At 36.3% G+C, this 16,476-nt stretch overlaps 1 protein-coding gene across 1 annotated transcript in view; it reads right to left on the bottom strand.

The window, feature by feature from the left end:
* Window positions 1-420: 420 nt before the first annotated feature.
* LOC131065597 (aminoaldehyde dehydrogenase 2, peroxisomal) overlaps window positions 421-16,476 on the bottom strand; it is a 133,094-nt gene continuing 117,038 nt past the window's right edge. The window contains exons 11-15 of the mRNA XM_058000159.2: window positions 8,875-8,952; window positions 8,645-8,793; window positions 8,363-8,423; window positions 922-1,028; window positions 421-777 (exon numbers count right to left, since the gene is read on the bottom strand). Of these exons, the coding sequence (XP_057856142.1) occupies window positions 687-777; window positions 922-1,028; window positions 8,363-8,423; window positions 8,645-8,793; window positions 8,875-8,952 (486 nt within the window). The 3' untranslated portion in view covers window positions 421-686. The remainder of the gene's footprint in view (window positions 778-921; window positions 1,029-8,362; window positions 8,424-8,644; window positions 8,794-8,874; window positions 8,953-16,476) is intronic.

Genomic DNA, 16,476 nt, shown 5'->3' with positions numbered 1-16,476 from the left:
AAGGGCAATTGCACATGTCAAATTCAGTGCTTGAATAAATCAATAAATTCAGTAAAATGAGTTTTCCAAGTCATTCTGAAATCTGCAACTTATCCTAAGACTTCCAAATAGGTCCCACACCATCCTAAGTGCTCCTCGGGCATCATCACAACCCTTTTTGCAACATAACACATTAAAACATGATGAACTCCATCTCCTTACCCCTTTTCAGCACTCAAAGAAACCTAGTCAAGCAGGTTCCGACCCAAATTTTTGGGTTAACATCAATCGCCTTGACATAAGTAAATTATCCTATTTAGATAAGGAGATATGTTTAGATCTATAGTAAATAATAATTATTGTTCAATGTTGCTTCAGCGAGTGCAAAAACTAATATTCTGTCAGACAAGCAGTACATTATTTGTGGAACAAATCTTGAGGTAGAAGTAAAACATATAATATGATTAATCATTTAATTGTATTCCAAAATTAAAGTTTCCATCATTACTTGGGTTCAATATCACTAGACTTATATCACAAACTTCTTTTCTAGCATGTCAAATAAGGGGTTTGCTGAGAGCGAAGACAGTTTATCTATAACCTTCCAAATACTAGAAGCTTTTTCTACATTCTTTATTTTTATCATCAGATATGTAAATGGGCATTATAATGGTTCTTATTCAATACACTTTTCAAAAGTTAATAATTCACAGCCTCGAAGGTGATGGATACCATCCCCAAGGATCATTCGAAACATATTCTGTCACTTGTTTCACAATCATGTAGTTTTCAAGTCCCCTGCAACACAAAATTCAACATGATATGTAATCGAATCATCTGAACCAAAATATTCATTTTAACATCCAGTATTATAATGAAATATAACAATCAAAGGGAAGTTGACAGTATAATGAAATATAATCAGGCATTGCATATACAAACCATTCTCCAAGTTCTCTACCAAAGCCACTGCGTTTGTTCCCTCCCCAAGGTGCTTGACAAAAGCATGGTTGTGAGCAATTAACCCATATGATGCCTGCCTGCAAAGACTGCAAGAAAAGAGGAAATGCATAAAAAGCAGGTTCTCAAACATAGCAAAGAGGACTTAAGTTCATTTGACTTCCAATAAAGGTCTAAAACACAGGTGAATCACATAATTTTGGTCCATCAATAACACATATACCATTTTATTTCTAGATCCAAATTGAAATGTGAACCATGGATACTCCTCTTGAAAGTTATTCACAGTAGAGAAGAAAAACTCAGGTCTTGATTAATCATCTCAACTATTAGACACAATATTTCTGGATTAGACTATGTGAGCTTTTTCCTTCAACATTTCAAATCACATTCCATGATCCATTATCAATATGAGCAAGCAAGAGAAGAGAAAAGAGAGATTGCTCATCCTGATGATAGATCATTGAGTGCAATCTGTAATGTTGATGAAAAAAAATCTCACATAATTGAATCCAGAAATTTTTTATCTAACATTATGGATTATGGAAATTTTACATCTCAACTATGTCAACTTAAATCTTAATCACCATAGCTATCTTCATATGAGATATGCTCCTCATTTTTTAGCAGCCTTTATGGTCAACCATTGCCTTTAGCATCCACTTAAGCCTGATGCTAAGAATCAGTGACACTCCTACAAATAGAGCTTTGCAAGCTGGAGAATAAGAGTGCTATAATGGTACGACACATTGTATGTCCGATTCCTGATGCAGCTAATGAAGTTGATATTTCACTGATTCATGAAAAGAACTTAAGTTGCTGAATCAGAATCGTGTATGGGTACAGGTGTGTAGGTACAGTATGCTGGCATGGCAGAATTTTTTTGTAGGGCTGAATTTTTTTTATATACAGTATTAATAATTCAAGTTACTAACTTGGAATCAGGTACGAAACATATAATTAAAGCCAAACTTACATAATTTTGCAGCCTAAGTTCAGCTATGTAAAATATACCTTTGTAGATAAAAATAAATATGAACATTGAGAAACAAAAGTATGAAAAGCTTGTACTATCTCGGTAGTTGTCTCCATGCGAATACATTCTAAGCACTATGAAGATATCATGAGACATTCGTGTGCTCTATTCTAGGGGCATCTCTGCAGTAATCTTATCAAATATTAAACGTGAACGTTGGTTCCCTTGCCCTATAATCAGCCTGTATATGTGCCTAATGTAACATAGGAAAGAACAAGACATGGTATCAAGACTCGGCAAGTCTCTGTCAAACTCACAGAGTCCCAAGCTGTGCTTCCAGCAACAAATGTTGATGGCTGAACTACGCAGAATTCATGAATCAAATAGCGAATTAGAGCCTTTGCAATTCTTCTTTTTTAGCAGAACTCACTCGAGACTCAATTAGTCTGTCCATGTGTTTTAAACAAAAACATTAAAAATAAATAATACTATTAAAATAAAAAACTTACTATCATTTAAAATTACAACTCTTAAAAGCCCTTATATAATGGAATAGTAGAAGACCCTCTTTAATTCATTTCTCTGGTGGGAGCGAACAGAAGACCCCCTTTCTGCAGCTGTAAACCCTGACTGTCACTGAATAATTTCTTCCAGCATTAGCTCGGCTTTGTGGAATTCTGAACATTAATTTGTAACTGTTGTTTCAGTGGTTGAAACTGTGACTCAACCAGTGATAAGCATTGGAAACAAAAATGCTTGTTGCTTATTCTAGCAGTTTGAGAGATTTAGAGCTTTGATTCATGACTAAGTTCAACTGTTTTGTAGCCCATTCCCATCTTGACTCATTCTACCAAGAAATTCCAAGTATAGGTATTCTTTTCACTTTTTCTTCTGTTTTTTGAACTGTTTCTTTCATTAGTTTGTCTTTGATAAATTATTCTTAAATATATACGTAAAAAAATTCATTCTCAGATGACTGCATATATGTATGTGTCTTTTAAAATATTCATCCATCTTCTAATTTTTGAACTTATTTTGCTTTCATTTTCAATTCTTCTTTAACCCAGCAAAACTCAGAAACTTAAAAAATTCTAAAAATTTTAAAAAGAAAAACAATAATATTTATGCAAAATACAACTACAAAGCGTATCAAATTAGTTTAGCAATGGTTTGGGAGCAATGCCCCTAGTAGGGTGTACAGGGTGGGATCAAGAGGTGGAGCATTGCCATGAAGGCCAATTGAAGATGTTCGAAACAGCACAAACCTTCACAATGCACACCATTGTCATAATTTTCAAAAATGCAAAAAGCTGTGTATTTTCACTCCAATTCACACAAGAATAGACAAATGCCAGAAAGTTGTTTTTTTTCAATGTTTATGTTGTTACACTTTTGCTGCATAAGGTTACTTATTCTTTGTCCAGCAAGTTTTTGCACAAACTCACCGAGTTTCAACAAGTACTTGCTAGGTTTGCAGACTATGAGTCACCAAAAACTTGGCCAACAAGGATGTCAAGTTTTTCTTGGGAATTTTGAGCTACCCAAAAATCTAACGAGTACTCGACTCACCAAGTATTCAGTGAATTTGTATATCATGGTCTTAAGTACTTGTATGTATTCTCAGTCATGATGGTGCTCCACAAAATCTCTTTTAAAGAGATTTGAAGTAAAAAAGATTCAAAATAAGAGGAAGTAAAAAGAAATGGGAGCACCATTTTCCTCTCCTCCATGCTCTTTGAGGGATCAATTTTTTCCCTACTAGTTTAAGGAGTGAGTGGACACACCCCCACTTGAGTTCATGCACATACACACCCACACGTAGCCCTTGTACACCCAACCCACCCCACCCCACCCAAATGCATGCATGCACACACAAACAAGGGTGCAACTACTTCCTTTTGGACCCAATCCTCAACCTTCACTCAAGATTACTGGTTGGAAAAGGACATGCATGAGACTGCAATGTATGCAATTCCATATTTTTGGTACAATTTCCAATGTACCGTCAATGTGGTGAAGCAAGTACTTTAAAAATCACACTGGTTTTAAAATCATCTACTTGAATTTTAGTTATTAATCATGGTTTTTATTTTTTTGTCTCCTTTATCAATCAACATTGGTTGATACCTTGACTATTACGCAAAGTCACAAATCCTATACTATGGATGTAATTAGAGGTTCAATGTTGAGTCTTTGACTACCAAATTAGAGAATGTGGGTGCATTGTTTGATCAACAACATGCTATAAAAGACAGAAGGGTTGCACATTACCGTATAATGGCTGGACAAATGATGGAAACCAAACCCTTCTAAATTTCCTAGTTGCTTCCACGGTGTGTATCGTTTTCCTTAAGTCTACTCATGTTTCAGCAAACATTAACAAAGTCAAAATATTCATACGGTGTAATGGAAAAGATTGTTGTTATATTGGCCATTGAAAATATTCTCCAATTAGTCATGGTCAACATTGAAAAATAATAACTTTGGTAAAGCTACTTATGGAGAGTTAGCTATTTTTGGTACCCATTGTGAAATGCATTGCCTCACTTTAATGCTAGAAGATCTCCATAAATTAAATTTCATTAAACCTCTTTTCCAGGGAGTAACATATGGAAATATATTTATAGCCATGCTTCAATCACAGCAAGAAAGGGGCTTGTACAACCAAGTGCCACTCAAAATGCCAATATTTTCATAACTTTACAATTCATGCTCAAGGCAATGGGTTTTCTCAAAAGAATATTTGTTAGTGAGAAGTGAAAATCATTAGATTATGTAAATAAGACAGTTGGCATGGATATTTCTAACTAGGTCTTTTAGGAGGAAAATTTAAGAATGAATGCAAAGGAGATCATAAACATGAGTGATGGTTATTTTACTTTTCAATTTTTGACTTCTTTTTTAGCTAGTTAAATTTCATTTTTATCATCTCACTTCTTAGCTATGCATACAAGAGGATGTACAAGGCCAAGATGCCATTAGAGTGTTACAAAAACACAGAAAGTGACTACTTTACTGTATTGCACATCATAGACTGAATTCAGCATCATCGGCTCCACAAGGCATAGATTCAACTAGTTATTGCTTGAACCTGAAATTGTAATTTGATAGAAAAGAAGCAGTCTTAATATACGTAAAGACCTTGTGGTACAGAACTAAACTAAGACAGTCTACAGGTTAGCCATCATGAGAGTGATAGTAAACTTCAAATGATAGTGGTATCAAAAGAGATATCATAGTGTTCTATGAAGAGTATCCTATGCATCACAGTGTTCTATGAATAGCCATGGATATGATAGTCATCAAGTTTTTATCTATGAAATGTCATTCATAGTCTATTGAGACTACAGTATGTGGAGCTCATAATCACAAATGATAGTCATGTCAAATAAACCCAAGTCAACTGACCTACAAGAAGATAATCATCTAATATGGATGGTGATGATGATATTTTTGATGACCCACATGATATTTGATCAATGATCAATGATGGCTGATTGTTGATACTTGACATTATTATTTTTTAATACATACATACATATATATAAGCCCCCACCCACCCCTGCAGAGAAAATATAGTTGCCTGGGTTCACTCCGTCTCCTCGACTGTGAGTTCGGCCTGGCAGCACCCACCTTTATATATATAAAGAGAGAGAGAGAGAGAGAGAGAGAGAGAGAGAGAGTCGCTGTTGAATCTAGATTGACAACCTTCAAAACCAGCTAGGAAAAAAAAAATGGTGAGAATGAGCTGTGTTGAAAAAATGAGGTGAAATGACAAAAAGAAGGAAAGGTAGGGCAAAATTAAGGTTGGAAGGCAGTTTTAATTTTTAAATGTTTTTTTTTTTACTTGTGGTGCCCTTTTTTGGACACCCATGGCGTCGGAAACACTCAGGATCACCTGGGTTTGGCTCAGGTTTGCCCAGTGTCCGGCTCGGGTTCACCTAGCATTCGGCTCGGGCGCTGGGTTCAAACCCAAGGTGAACACAGGGCCAAACCCAAACCCGATTCCAACCTCCGAGGGATTCTAGTGGCTAGCCTCCCAGGGACAACTCCAGTATCAGAGATTAGATTGAGAATACATATCATGACATTCAATTTTACTAATATTTGACTATTAATATGGTGGTGTATTTTACTACATTATTTTACTATTAATATGGTGGTATATTTTGAATTTAATTACTACTCCAAATATGTATATATTTTTTATTTTTATATGTTATTGTATTGACGAACTCAAACCCCAAAAAAATTCAACTGAACCCGCAAACCAAACCATCAAACCTGAACCGGAACTGGTAACTTAAGAAATATTTCAGAACTAGATTCTTTATTTTATTGATACTGTATAGTGCTAACATGGCACTAGTTAATCTCATCAGAAATTTCACCACAATTAATACTAGCATTTAATGCCAAGTAAATCAGGAGAGAGGAAATGAAAAAATGTATTTTTAGAACTCCAAGACGTTCATAAGAAATATGATAACAATGTCACAGTGGTTGTTGTCCCCCTATGGGAATGACCTTTTCAATCGAGACAATCAGAAGTTAATTTTAAACTTGGTATCTACTTTTTCAAAAACTGAATGCTTAGTGGCATCCAAAAATAGATCTGATATCAAATATTGTTCATACATGGTTTTATAGTGTTTGGACTTCATAATATATGGCACTCATTAACTCCATTGCCCAATGGATAAGTTATTGAACTGAAATTTTGTTTCATAGAGAATACTCACACATCATCAAGTGACCTAAGCAATCAAATCATCACTTCAAGTTGGTCAAAATTGAATAGGGAAGCCTAATTATGCACCTAAAGACATAAAAGGGTTCTCTTATGCCATTATTAGTCATTGCACATTATTCAATTTTAGAATAATATGTTATGAACGTGCGAATGTCAGTTATTATTATCCTTTGCAAATGGTTAGATTTATTTAATTCTTTTCCAAATTAATAAACTATAAAAGTGTTTATTATTAGCTTTTGCACATGATTATATTTATTTAGTTCTTTTTGGAATGATGATTACAAAAGTGTAAAAAGATATCTTATTTGTGAATCGTGCACAAATGTTACTTAGCTAAAATAGGTGGAAAAGGAAAACAAAATCTCAACTATTTGAAAAAGCAAAAGTGAGAATAGAAGGATTAAAATTAGGAAAGCAGATTTAGCTTTAGAACTTGAAGTGTTGTGCAAGTTTCTTAGTTGCTTTTCAAAAACTTCATTAATAAGTGCTATGCACATTGTAAGGGGACCTTTTGAGAAGAATCTATTTTTCTAATGAACTTGTTTTAATAGCTTTTTAAAAATAAGTATTTTATTTATATGCTTTACTAAAATTCAACTCTTGTCAATTGTTCAAAGTGTGCAAATCAGTGTGAGTAATGACTGTGTTAACATAGACACAATCTTGTTATTCAAACTGTGTACACACCTTCCTATTCATTGTTTAGCTTTGTTTAAGATTTTAGAGGTTATAGAAAAATAATTGATAAATTGACTGGGTTGATTGATTATGAGAAGGTAAATGCTCTCAGCTATTCTCCTTCTTTAATCTATGAAAGCTCATAAATTTGTGTTTATTTCAGAAATCGGTGGTTTGTTTGTGTGCACCAACTCCAGTTCTCTTCACTCTATCCAGAAATTTGTGCATTTTTTTGTGTTTCCGGAAAATCTTCGGATGAGGTGTTTAGAGTTTGCTTCAGCCTATGTCTTCTTCAAAGGCACAAAAAAAATTGCAGTGCATGTTTTGTTTTCTGTATTGTAAGAGTTACACAGTTTTATTTATTTTATTGTATAAGTGAGCAACCCCTTTCAACCCAAGGGAAATCGTATTGTTTGTAGTGATCTTTCCACACAGCCGATGGAAATTTTCACTGTCCATTGGGTGAATCACATACCATTTTTTTGAAAGAAAGAGGTGAGAATCTTAAACGATAAAACTCAGTGGTCAATAATGATATCATTATTTTTTCTTAGATCAAATTGAATCTGTATTCAATTTTCTTATCTTAGGCTGCTTTATTTTTTTTTAATCTTAGGCTGCTCTCCAAAAGTTGGAATATGTTGGTCATTGTTTCTCTATAGATTAAATCTGAACAAGGAAACATGATATTTTGAAGGTCAAGTTAAATCTGTTTTGATCAAACCTCATCTATGCAGATCAAACTAAATTTAGGATACATTAAAGAACATATAGATCATTGCTACTTTTTTTTTAAATATAGGAACTTCCATTGCATTAGCTTCATTATTGCATTCCAATCTTCTCAATGCTTACAACTTCTGTATTTTTCTGGAACAAATAAACACAAATTCACTTGCAGTCGGTTTCACCTTATCACAATTACACATAAATGACATAATTTCAATAGGCATGCATCAAGTTAAATTACAGTCGCATCCTGCAAAGGACACTCTTAAGTATTACTAGTTTACCTCTGTAACACGCTGGCACAGGTCAGCATCCTTGGAGAGAACAGCACCACCTAAGCCATACCTGAGAAGAAAGGAATCAGCACAAAAAGGCAATTCATATTATTCCATGTTCTGAGTCTGCAGCTACTTTGCATCCAGCAAACATGATTTTAACTTACATGTTATCTGCTTCACTTCACTAACTTCTTCTCAAATTTTATTTCAGAATACAATTTGCAGAGATTTATGGAGTGTATAAAAGAAAATTGCAAAAATAAAATATAGTACAATAGGAAAACATACTCTGTATCATTTGCAAGATCTATGGCTTCATCTTCAGTTTTAAAAGTGGTGAAACATAACACTGGTCCAAAAACCTCCTCCTTCCAAATTCGCATTGATGGATTCACACTTAAAACTGTCGGTTCAATATAATACCCTTTCTTCAAGTGCTGCCATATTGAATCACAGGGAGTCAGCCCATGTTAGATACACAGTAACAGTAGAGAGAATATGGCATTCAACAAACTTACTTCCGGATGCTTGCCTCCACAAAGTACAGTAGCTCCTTCATCTTTTGCCGCAGAGATGAGCCCAAAAATTTTCTTGTACTGGAAGGAAGAATGAGAAAATAAGTTCAGTTGATTATGTGTCAATGCCTTCTTAGACTGCCAGTGATACTCTCTTAACAGCAACCTTATCTTTGTGTCATAAAATAATTCTGCCAATCTCATAAAAAATAAGTGCAGGGAAACAGACTCCCGCTTGCACCATAGAAATATCAAAACATGCATCCACAAAAGTTAAAACAAACAAACAAAACAGAAAACCAAACACAAATGATCTGTATATGGCATCTGCAACCAACGAGATCACAGTAAGGAGATGTTTACTCATCACAAATAAATATAGACTCAAACACCTAAATTGAATAGCTATGTTACTGGGTTTGCCCATTTCTAGGGACATATCCATATGAAACCAGACCGGGTACAAGTCTCAAGTCCAGTCTATTGCATACACCCAGGGTATGTACACAAGACAGTGGGTTCAACCTGGGTACATCTCATACATAACTGGGACGAACACAATCCTGTGTACAAGCTACAAACCTTGGGCATATCCAGGGAAAACCCTAGAAAAAAAAAAAAAAAAAAAATTCTTTTAAAAACAAACTTTTAGGACCAGTTCATTGTAGTTAAGCTCTGTAAACTTTCTTCTCATAAATGTCCATGATAGGATTTTGTTAATGCATTAACTTCTTTTGAACATATGAAAGCCAAGCAATTTTTATGACAAATTTTTCCATCATACATTTTAAACTTGTATCTATAAATGCTGTTGGAATCGATCTTTCACAGTTTGCACATTAGGCTCCAGATTCTCATGTTCATTCAACGACAATAACGCTTGATATGCAATCAGAGGGCATGTAAAGATTTGACAATATACTTGAATGGCAACTATACTTAGGCCTCTATGTGGGAAATGGTGAACAGTGAATGCATTGTCTATTTTGTCAGAATTAAGGTGCCATTTATCTTGCAATCCTATGTATTATTCATGTATCTCCAACACTTTTGGAAAGTGTCCTTGGACACCTAGGGTGCAATTGAAATTAAATTGTAATTTCGATTCTCTCAAAATCTTGATTAACAGTGGCCATTACAGTTGACTTTTGGATCATTATATGCTTTTTCCCAATTCTAGGCACTAGGATTGAGTGGGAATATTGTATGACGAGATGGGTCCCACATGAGTAGGCTATTCCACATTTAGCATTACACTTTGGAGTAGAGTCATTAGGAGTTATAAAACCTAGGATGCTTCTGCAGTTACTGTAATGGTCCCGACCTAACAGCGGAGAAACAGAAAACTGGAGAATGAAATGGTCTTACACCTGTAAGACTTAACCATTTCATTACATCAATTATCTCCGATAGTCAAGAAGATAGCCAACCCGAAGTCATCGGAACTAGTTAAGAGATCAATTCTCTTCCTTGATTTGGTGCAATCTCCTCTAAGGCATGGGTAAGGATTCGTTAAAATAATTAACAACATATTGAAGAAGCGGTTTAGACATACAGTTGGTTAAAGGAAACATCTCTTCCCAAAGACCACCACCACCGTAAGCAAAGACAACTCTTGACACCCGATGGAAAAGTATAAAGCAACAACACCTTGCAATAAAGGAGGGGCATTAAAAGAGTACCAACTTCAGATTCAGATATTAACAACCAGCCTAGATATCTATCTAAATAGTGTGGTATGAAATATAATGCATTATGTCTTGGCTGAGTCATTATTGAAGAATATTATGTTGCTACAGTTATATCTGTTCCTATATTGCTGTTCTTGTTATAATTCTGTCTATAGAATAGATATAATGATTCCTCTAAAGCTTCATCCAATCTGCCATCCGGTTATGGAGGGGATATGTGGGCATATAAGGAAAGCAAGTAGCCGGTTAGTCCATTCAAGTTGAGTTGGGAGGCCAAATGATGGATGTAATTCCGTGCCCCCAGACTTGATGGATAGGCTCAAGGCACCTTGTATGATCTCCCGTGGGCTTCATAACGTGGATGAGTCATTGGGTAAAGCCTCAAATGAATCCCACATATACGATATGACTATTATGATGGTGAATAGACGTAATGTCCCATTTTAGGACTATTAGCCCTTATGAGACAATTACCTTAACTTAGTCCTCTTAGTAATCAATCTATGACAATGAGATCAATTAATGGATGTTTTGTTTATTCAATCCACTGTGATTTCTGATATAATATACAAATGTATAAAAAATTAATAGCAATATCTGACTATACAATTATGGATATGCTTTGAATATAATTTACTTATCCCTTAGGATGAGGCTATTACACTGTTGTGCCTGATATAAATATCGATATATTCATGCAAAAAAAATATATATCCTTGAGCAAGATATTGCTGGCTTTGATCTGCAACTTATAATAAAGTTGGCGTCTCTAAATGATCTGTCAATACGTGCAATTACTGTCTTTCTTGCATTGGCTGCTATGTCTGATTTTCAGATGACATAAGCAGATAATAAATTTGATACCACTGGAGGGTGATAGGGTTATAAATTAAGATATAAACTTCTATGATGATCCCTTCTGAAATAGAATTGAGTATCCTTTTATAGAATGTGCTTAGGATGATAAATTACATTACCAAGGGTCATGTCCTATGACCTTTCATTATTGATGCCTTCCTTACTTAGCATAATGAGTATTGACTTAATCACATCTTCTTATTATGCTTAACTGCGCCATTCCTTAATGAATTCCAACCGCTGCATATAGACTCAATCTGAATTAACAATTAGTCTTCTTTAATTGCTACACCAAGACATCACACTCTTCATCATAGTAATCACCGATAATGTTGAGATGATTCAATCTTTGACCAACATAATATTGGAAGACAGTCAACGATTTATTGGTAGCGGATGATGACGATCTTTGAATATCATCACCTAGATGGTCTCATTTTGGGTTAAGAGTCTCGTACTATCGTAGTTGGACAAGATTGGGATAAGTTTGACGAGTGCAACTGGGAAGCAGTCATGCTTATCAAACTTTCAGTTACTAATGATCGGCTACCTCAAGTGCCATTCGGCAAGATAGCTGCAGAGATCTGGACTGTTTTGAAGGATCTTCATGAGACATCAAACAAGAGTTGTGCATTCTTTTTGAAGAACCAGCTATTTTCTATCATGATGGATGAGCATATGTCCTTACAAGAGCATCTGATGAAGATTAAGGACATTCGAGATCAGTGGAAGCAATTGGTCGGAAAATGCAAGAAGAGGATATGGTAGTCATCACCCTAAAATGTCTACCTAAATCCTATGAGCACTTTATAGAAACTCTCAACATTACTTCAACTAATGTTGACTTAAAGTTTCCAAAGTTGTGAACCAAACTTCTGCAGCAGGATCGTTGGAAACAACAGTTTGGTAGCAGTGCCACTTCATCCTCTACAGAATAAGCCTTCGTAGCCAAATCCTTTCACAAGGATAAAGAAAAATCTTAGTCCTCTCAACAAAAAGGCCCCAGTCAGTCTCAAGATAGCTCAAAGAAGAAGAAAGTTCAATGTAATTACTGCCACAAATATGGTCACTCGATAAGGACTGTCGGAATTGTTTGGCATTTGAACGGTGGAAGTAGGGAGGCTCTTAGCCTAAGGCCAATGTCGCAGAGCACTCAGAGCAAAAAGAATCTGCATTTTATGCTTTCATGGCAAAAAGACCTACTGATCATGTGAAGTCTTCTGCTTTGTACATAGACTCCAGTGAATCTCGACACTTCACTCATCGGCATGATTGGTTCACAGACTCCTCACCTTTCACTGATTCAATCATTTTTGGAGGAGATGAAGAGTATATTGTTGTCGAGAAGGGTAACATTCAAATTCAGTCTGGTGGGAGGAATCTCATTTTCCTCAATGTATACTAGATTCCAGGTATAGTACTAAACCTTCTCTCCGTGAGCCAAATTATGCGGCACTCTCCTCAACTTGATGTGGTATTCAGTTCACAAAAGTGTTCGATTGTTGATCATGCGAATCGCACTACCATGGCTGTTGGCATTGAGAATCATGGTCTATACAGACTTGTGGATACAAGTGATTCTCTGGAGCATGCTTTTGCAGCTAAATCATCTTCTATCAACAATCTTTGACATCAACCAATACAGCCACCTGAACATTCATTATCTTGCTTAGCTTGTTCAGGAAAATTTAGTTCATGGCTTACCTAAGATTCAAACTCGAAATCAGCGAGTTTGTGGAGCTTATCAAGTTGGGAAGCGGCACAGGACACCATTCAAGGATGGTGACTCATGGCGAGCCTCCAAGATACTACAGTTGGTTCACGCTAATGTATGTGGACGAATGAATAATCCATGTTACTAGTTCCAAGTACTTCTTGCTTTTTGTACATGATTTCAGTCGTAAAATGTGGGTGTACTTTCTTAGACAGATCAGATGTGTATACTGTATTTCAGAAGTTTAAGGGCTTAGTAGAGAAAGGGTCTAGCTATCCCATAGTCACTCTCAGGTCCGATAATGGGGGGGAGTTTTGTTCTACTACTTTCTCCAACTTTTGTGATACTCATGGCATCAAACGGCAGTTAACCACACCATACACCCCTCAATAGAATGGTGTTGTTGAGCAGCGCAACCACATAATCACCAAGATGACCTGGTCAATGTTGGAACAGAAAAGAGTGTTCCCAAGAAATTTTCGGCAGAAGCAGTTTACACCACAGTCTATCTCCTTAATTGGTCTCCCACACAAGTTGTTTAAGGGGAAGACTCCTGAGGAAGCCTAGACTGGTCGCAAACCTAGGATCAGTCATCTGAAAGTCTTTGGCTCTTTAGCATATGTTTGGATTCCAAATGCCAAGTTCTCCAAGTTGGATTGCAAGAGTCAGAAACTTATGTTCACAAGGTATAGTGACAACCACAAGGCTTACCGGTTGATTGATGTAGACATTGATTGTCTCATCTTCACTCACGGTGTTGTCTTTGATGAAGAACAAGGACCTTTTCAGCTATCCTCGTCTGTGCAAAATTCTAAGGATCAACCTTTGAAGGCTACTGATTTGGGTGTCCATCTTCCATTAGGTTCACTAATGGGAGGGACGATGCAGAATCTAAATTTGATGATGCTCAACCTGAATTTTCTCCAGATGATGTTGATCTTCCACCTGTTGAACCTGTTCTAGATCCAATTCCAATTATTCCTCCTGCATCTGATGTTGGTTCTTCTTGGTTTACTATTTTCTCTTGGAGAATTTGGGAGCTTTGGCTTTCAGCAGGTTTGAGGACGGAAACCCGTGAGCTTGGAGGCAATGGATGGAAACCCATTGTCTGTAGGAGATATCATTCAGGTATCTCACATGTGTTTCATATTCTGGAAAATGAAGGTACTGTTGTTGTAAGTCTGGAGATTCAGTCAGTGCTTGCATTCAGGTAACATTATTGTGCACAAGCTTTCCATATTTCAGTTTAAGTTGCAATTGGAATATTTTATCAGATTTGTGGGAGTGACCAGAGAGGTTTACTAGATAAGTGTTAGCTGTTCATACACATTGCTGGCCATACTATACCAGCTGGGCCGTACTTCAGTGCTGGAGGCTTTACCTTAGCTTAGCCATCTTGGTCAGTGGGCTCGTGTTGATTTTAATTGAAGTTTGCCAATATTATGGGGAGGTTTTAGAGGACATCTTCCATTGTTGCTGGAGATACCGCTGGTGGAGGCCGTACAGCTTGACAGGGCCGTAATTGATTGCTGGAGCTGAAACCCCATTACTGGCCATCCAAATATATAACAGCCACGTTCCTCTTTGCTGGAGATCAGACCTGGGGGTGCTTGCGCAGTGATTGAAGGGTCATTAGTCACTTCTTAAAGCTATTTTCTGAGAATTGTTGCTGAACCAATGCTGGTCTAAGCATGGATTGCACACAGGGTTATGAAGTAATGATTATGATTATTAAAAGTATTTAATGACTGCACTAATGGGTATGTTATTTTCTGATTTCCATGTATTTCCTTGATGAAACTAAATAGCTTGGGTTGGTTAATCAGATTTGTAATCTCAGATATAGCTGTGCTGATTACTTAATCATTTACAGTTACTAGACTCTAGCTGAAACTGGATATAAGTATTTATTATCATTGTGGAAACATTGCAAATAAACCCCATCAAACAAATTTAAAAACAAAATCAAGCCAGGGAACTGTGAATTACAGTGCTTGAATGTATGCCAACTGTTTGACATAATTCCTCAGTAATATAGAAGAAGGGAAAGTGCAAAAATTTAGTGGCAAACAGGGGTGGGACTCTTAAATTAATTTAATTGATTCCCTTACTACCTAACTTTAGCCTATGAAATAAAAAAGGCTAAGTGGTCACTTGCGACTACTCCTTGGAAGGGACATTACACTTTGGCTGTGATTCCAGCAGTTCAATATTCATATCAGCACTTGTATCAGCAATGTTTTATGTATCACCAGTTATTTAATAATAATATTGCATATGCACTAACATTTTATTGCTTTGGATGGTCATACCATCAAAAGCTTTCCTGTTTATGCACTTTATTTGTAACATTGGATGGTAGTATGGCCAATGATTTTCTTAAGTTTATTGTTGATACTTACCCCAATGAATAAGTGGTTTTTTGTACTCGCCCATGGCTAGATAAGTGGCAAGAGCTTTGGTTATTTCTCAGTATTTGCATAATCTTTCCCCTTACTAGTAGATGTTCCCAAAGTTGTTATTTACTTTTAGTTTGTATAAACTTTGCCATTGAATATGCAGATGTGCCCCTTCAGTTGCCACTAGGCAAGTGGAAGATGAAATTTTATTTCCAGTAATGTATATGCATCCCACTAAATAAGTGGTTTGGTCCGCTAGCTACTTCATGCTTTCCTTTTAGCAGTTTGCTTTTAGTTAATTGTAATCTAAAACATCGTATGCTCTCACCTTGCCCTTACTAGGATCTGGGTGATCAGAAAGTGAAAAATAAGTTGTGCATTTTAATTCAATTGAAAGATAATGTGTTTTCAAAAAAATTGCGGGTGGTTATTACATGTCTTTATGTAATTGGTTACTATTTGTAAATTTTGTTGTGTTCCATGGAGACATGTCCCCTCCAAAAAAAACTCGTGTTCCCTACAGAGGGACGTTTCCGAGGCTTGGGCACTTGGGGGAAACATCCCCCCACAACACCACCACTTCCGCCACCTCTACCACCTTTATCGGGGATTGCAACCATTAACTTTGTGAAAACTAGTTGCACTTTCATGGGGGCACTCACAACAATGTTATATTGTAGATTTTGCCTTGAAGATTTCAATTCACCTCTATTTTTATATCAGCACCGCCCCCCCACCACCGCTCTGCCGCCATCCCCTCACAATCCCCAAATTTAGGCCCTTGGTCCCCCAATCCCCATAACTCGTCTCCATGTTCCCCTATCCCCCATCAGGAAACTCCGTGGAACATTGAAATTTTGTGATCCAGTGCTCGTTCTAAGCTATATTTGTAAACTAATTACAATGTGTGTTTGTGTATAACGTTTTGACCCGGAGCTGTGAA

The sequence above is a fragment of the Cryptomeria japonica genome, chromosome 7, assembly GCF_030272615.1.
Source record: "Cryptomeria japonica chromosome 7, Sugi_1.0, whole genome shotgun sequence".
Taxonomy (NCBI): Eukaryota; Viridiplantae; Streptophyta; class Pinopsida; order Cupressales; family Cupressaceae; genus Cryptomeria; species Cryptomeria japonica.
The sequence above is the reverse complement of the archived record's forward strand: the minus strand, read 5'-3'. Positions and strand labels throughout refer to the sequence as shown.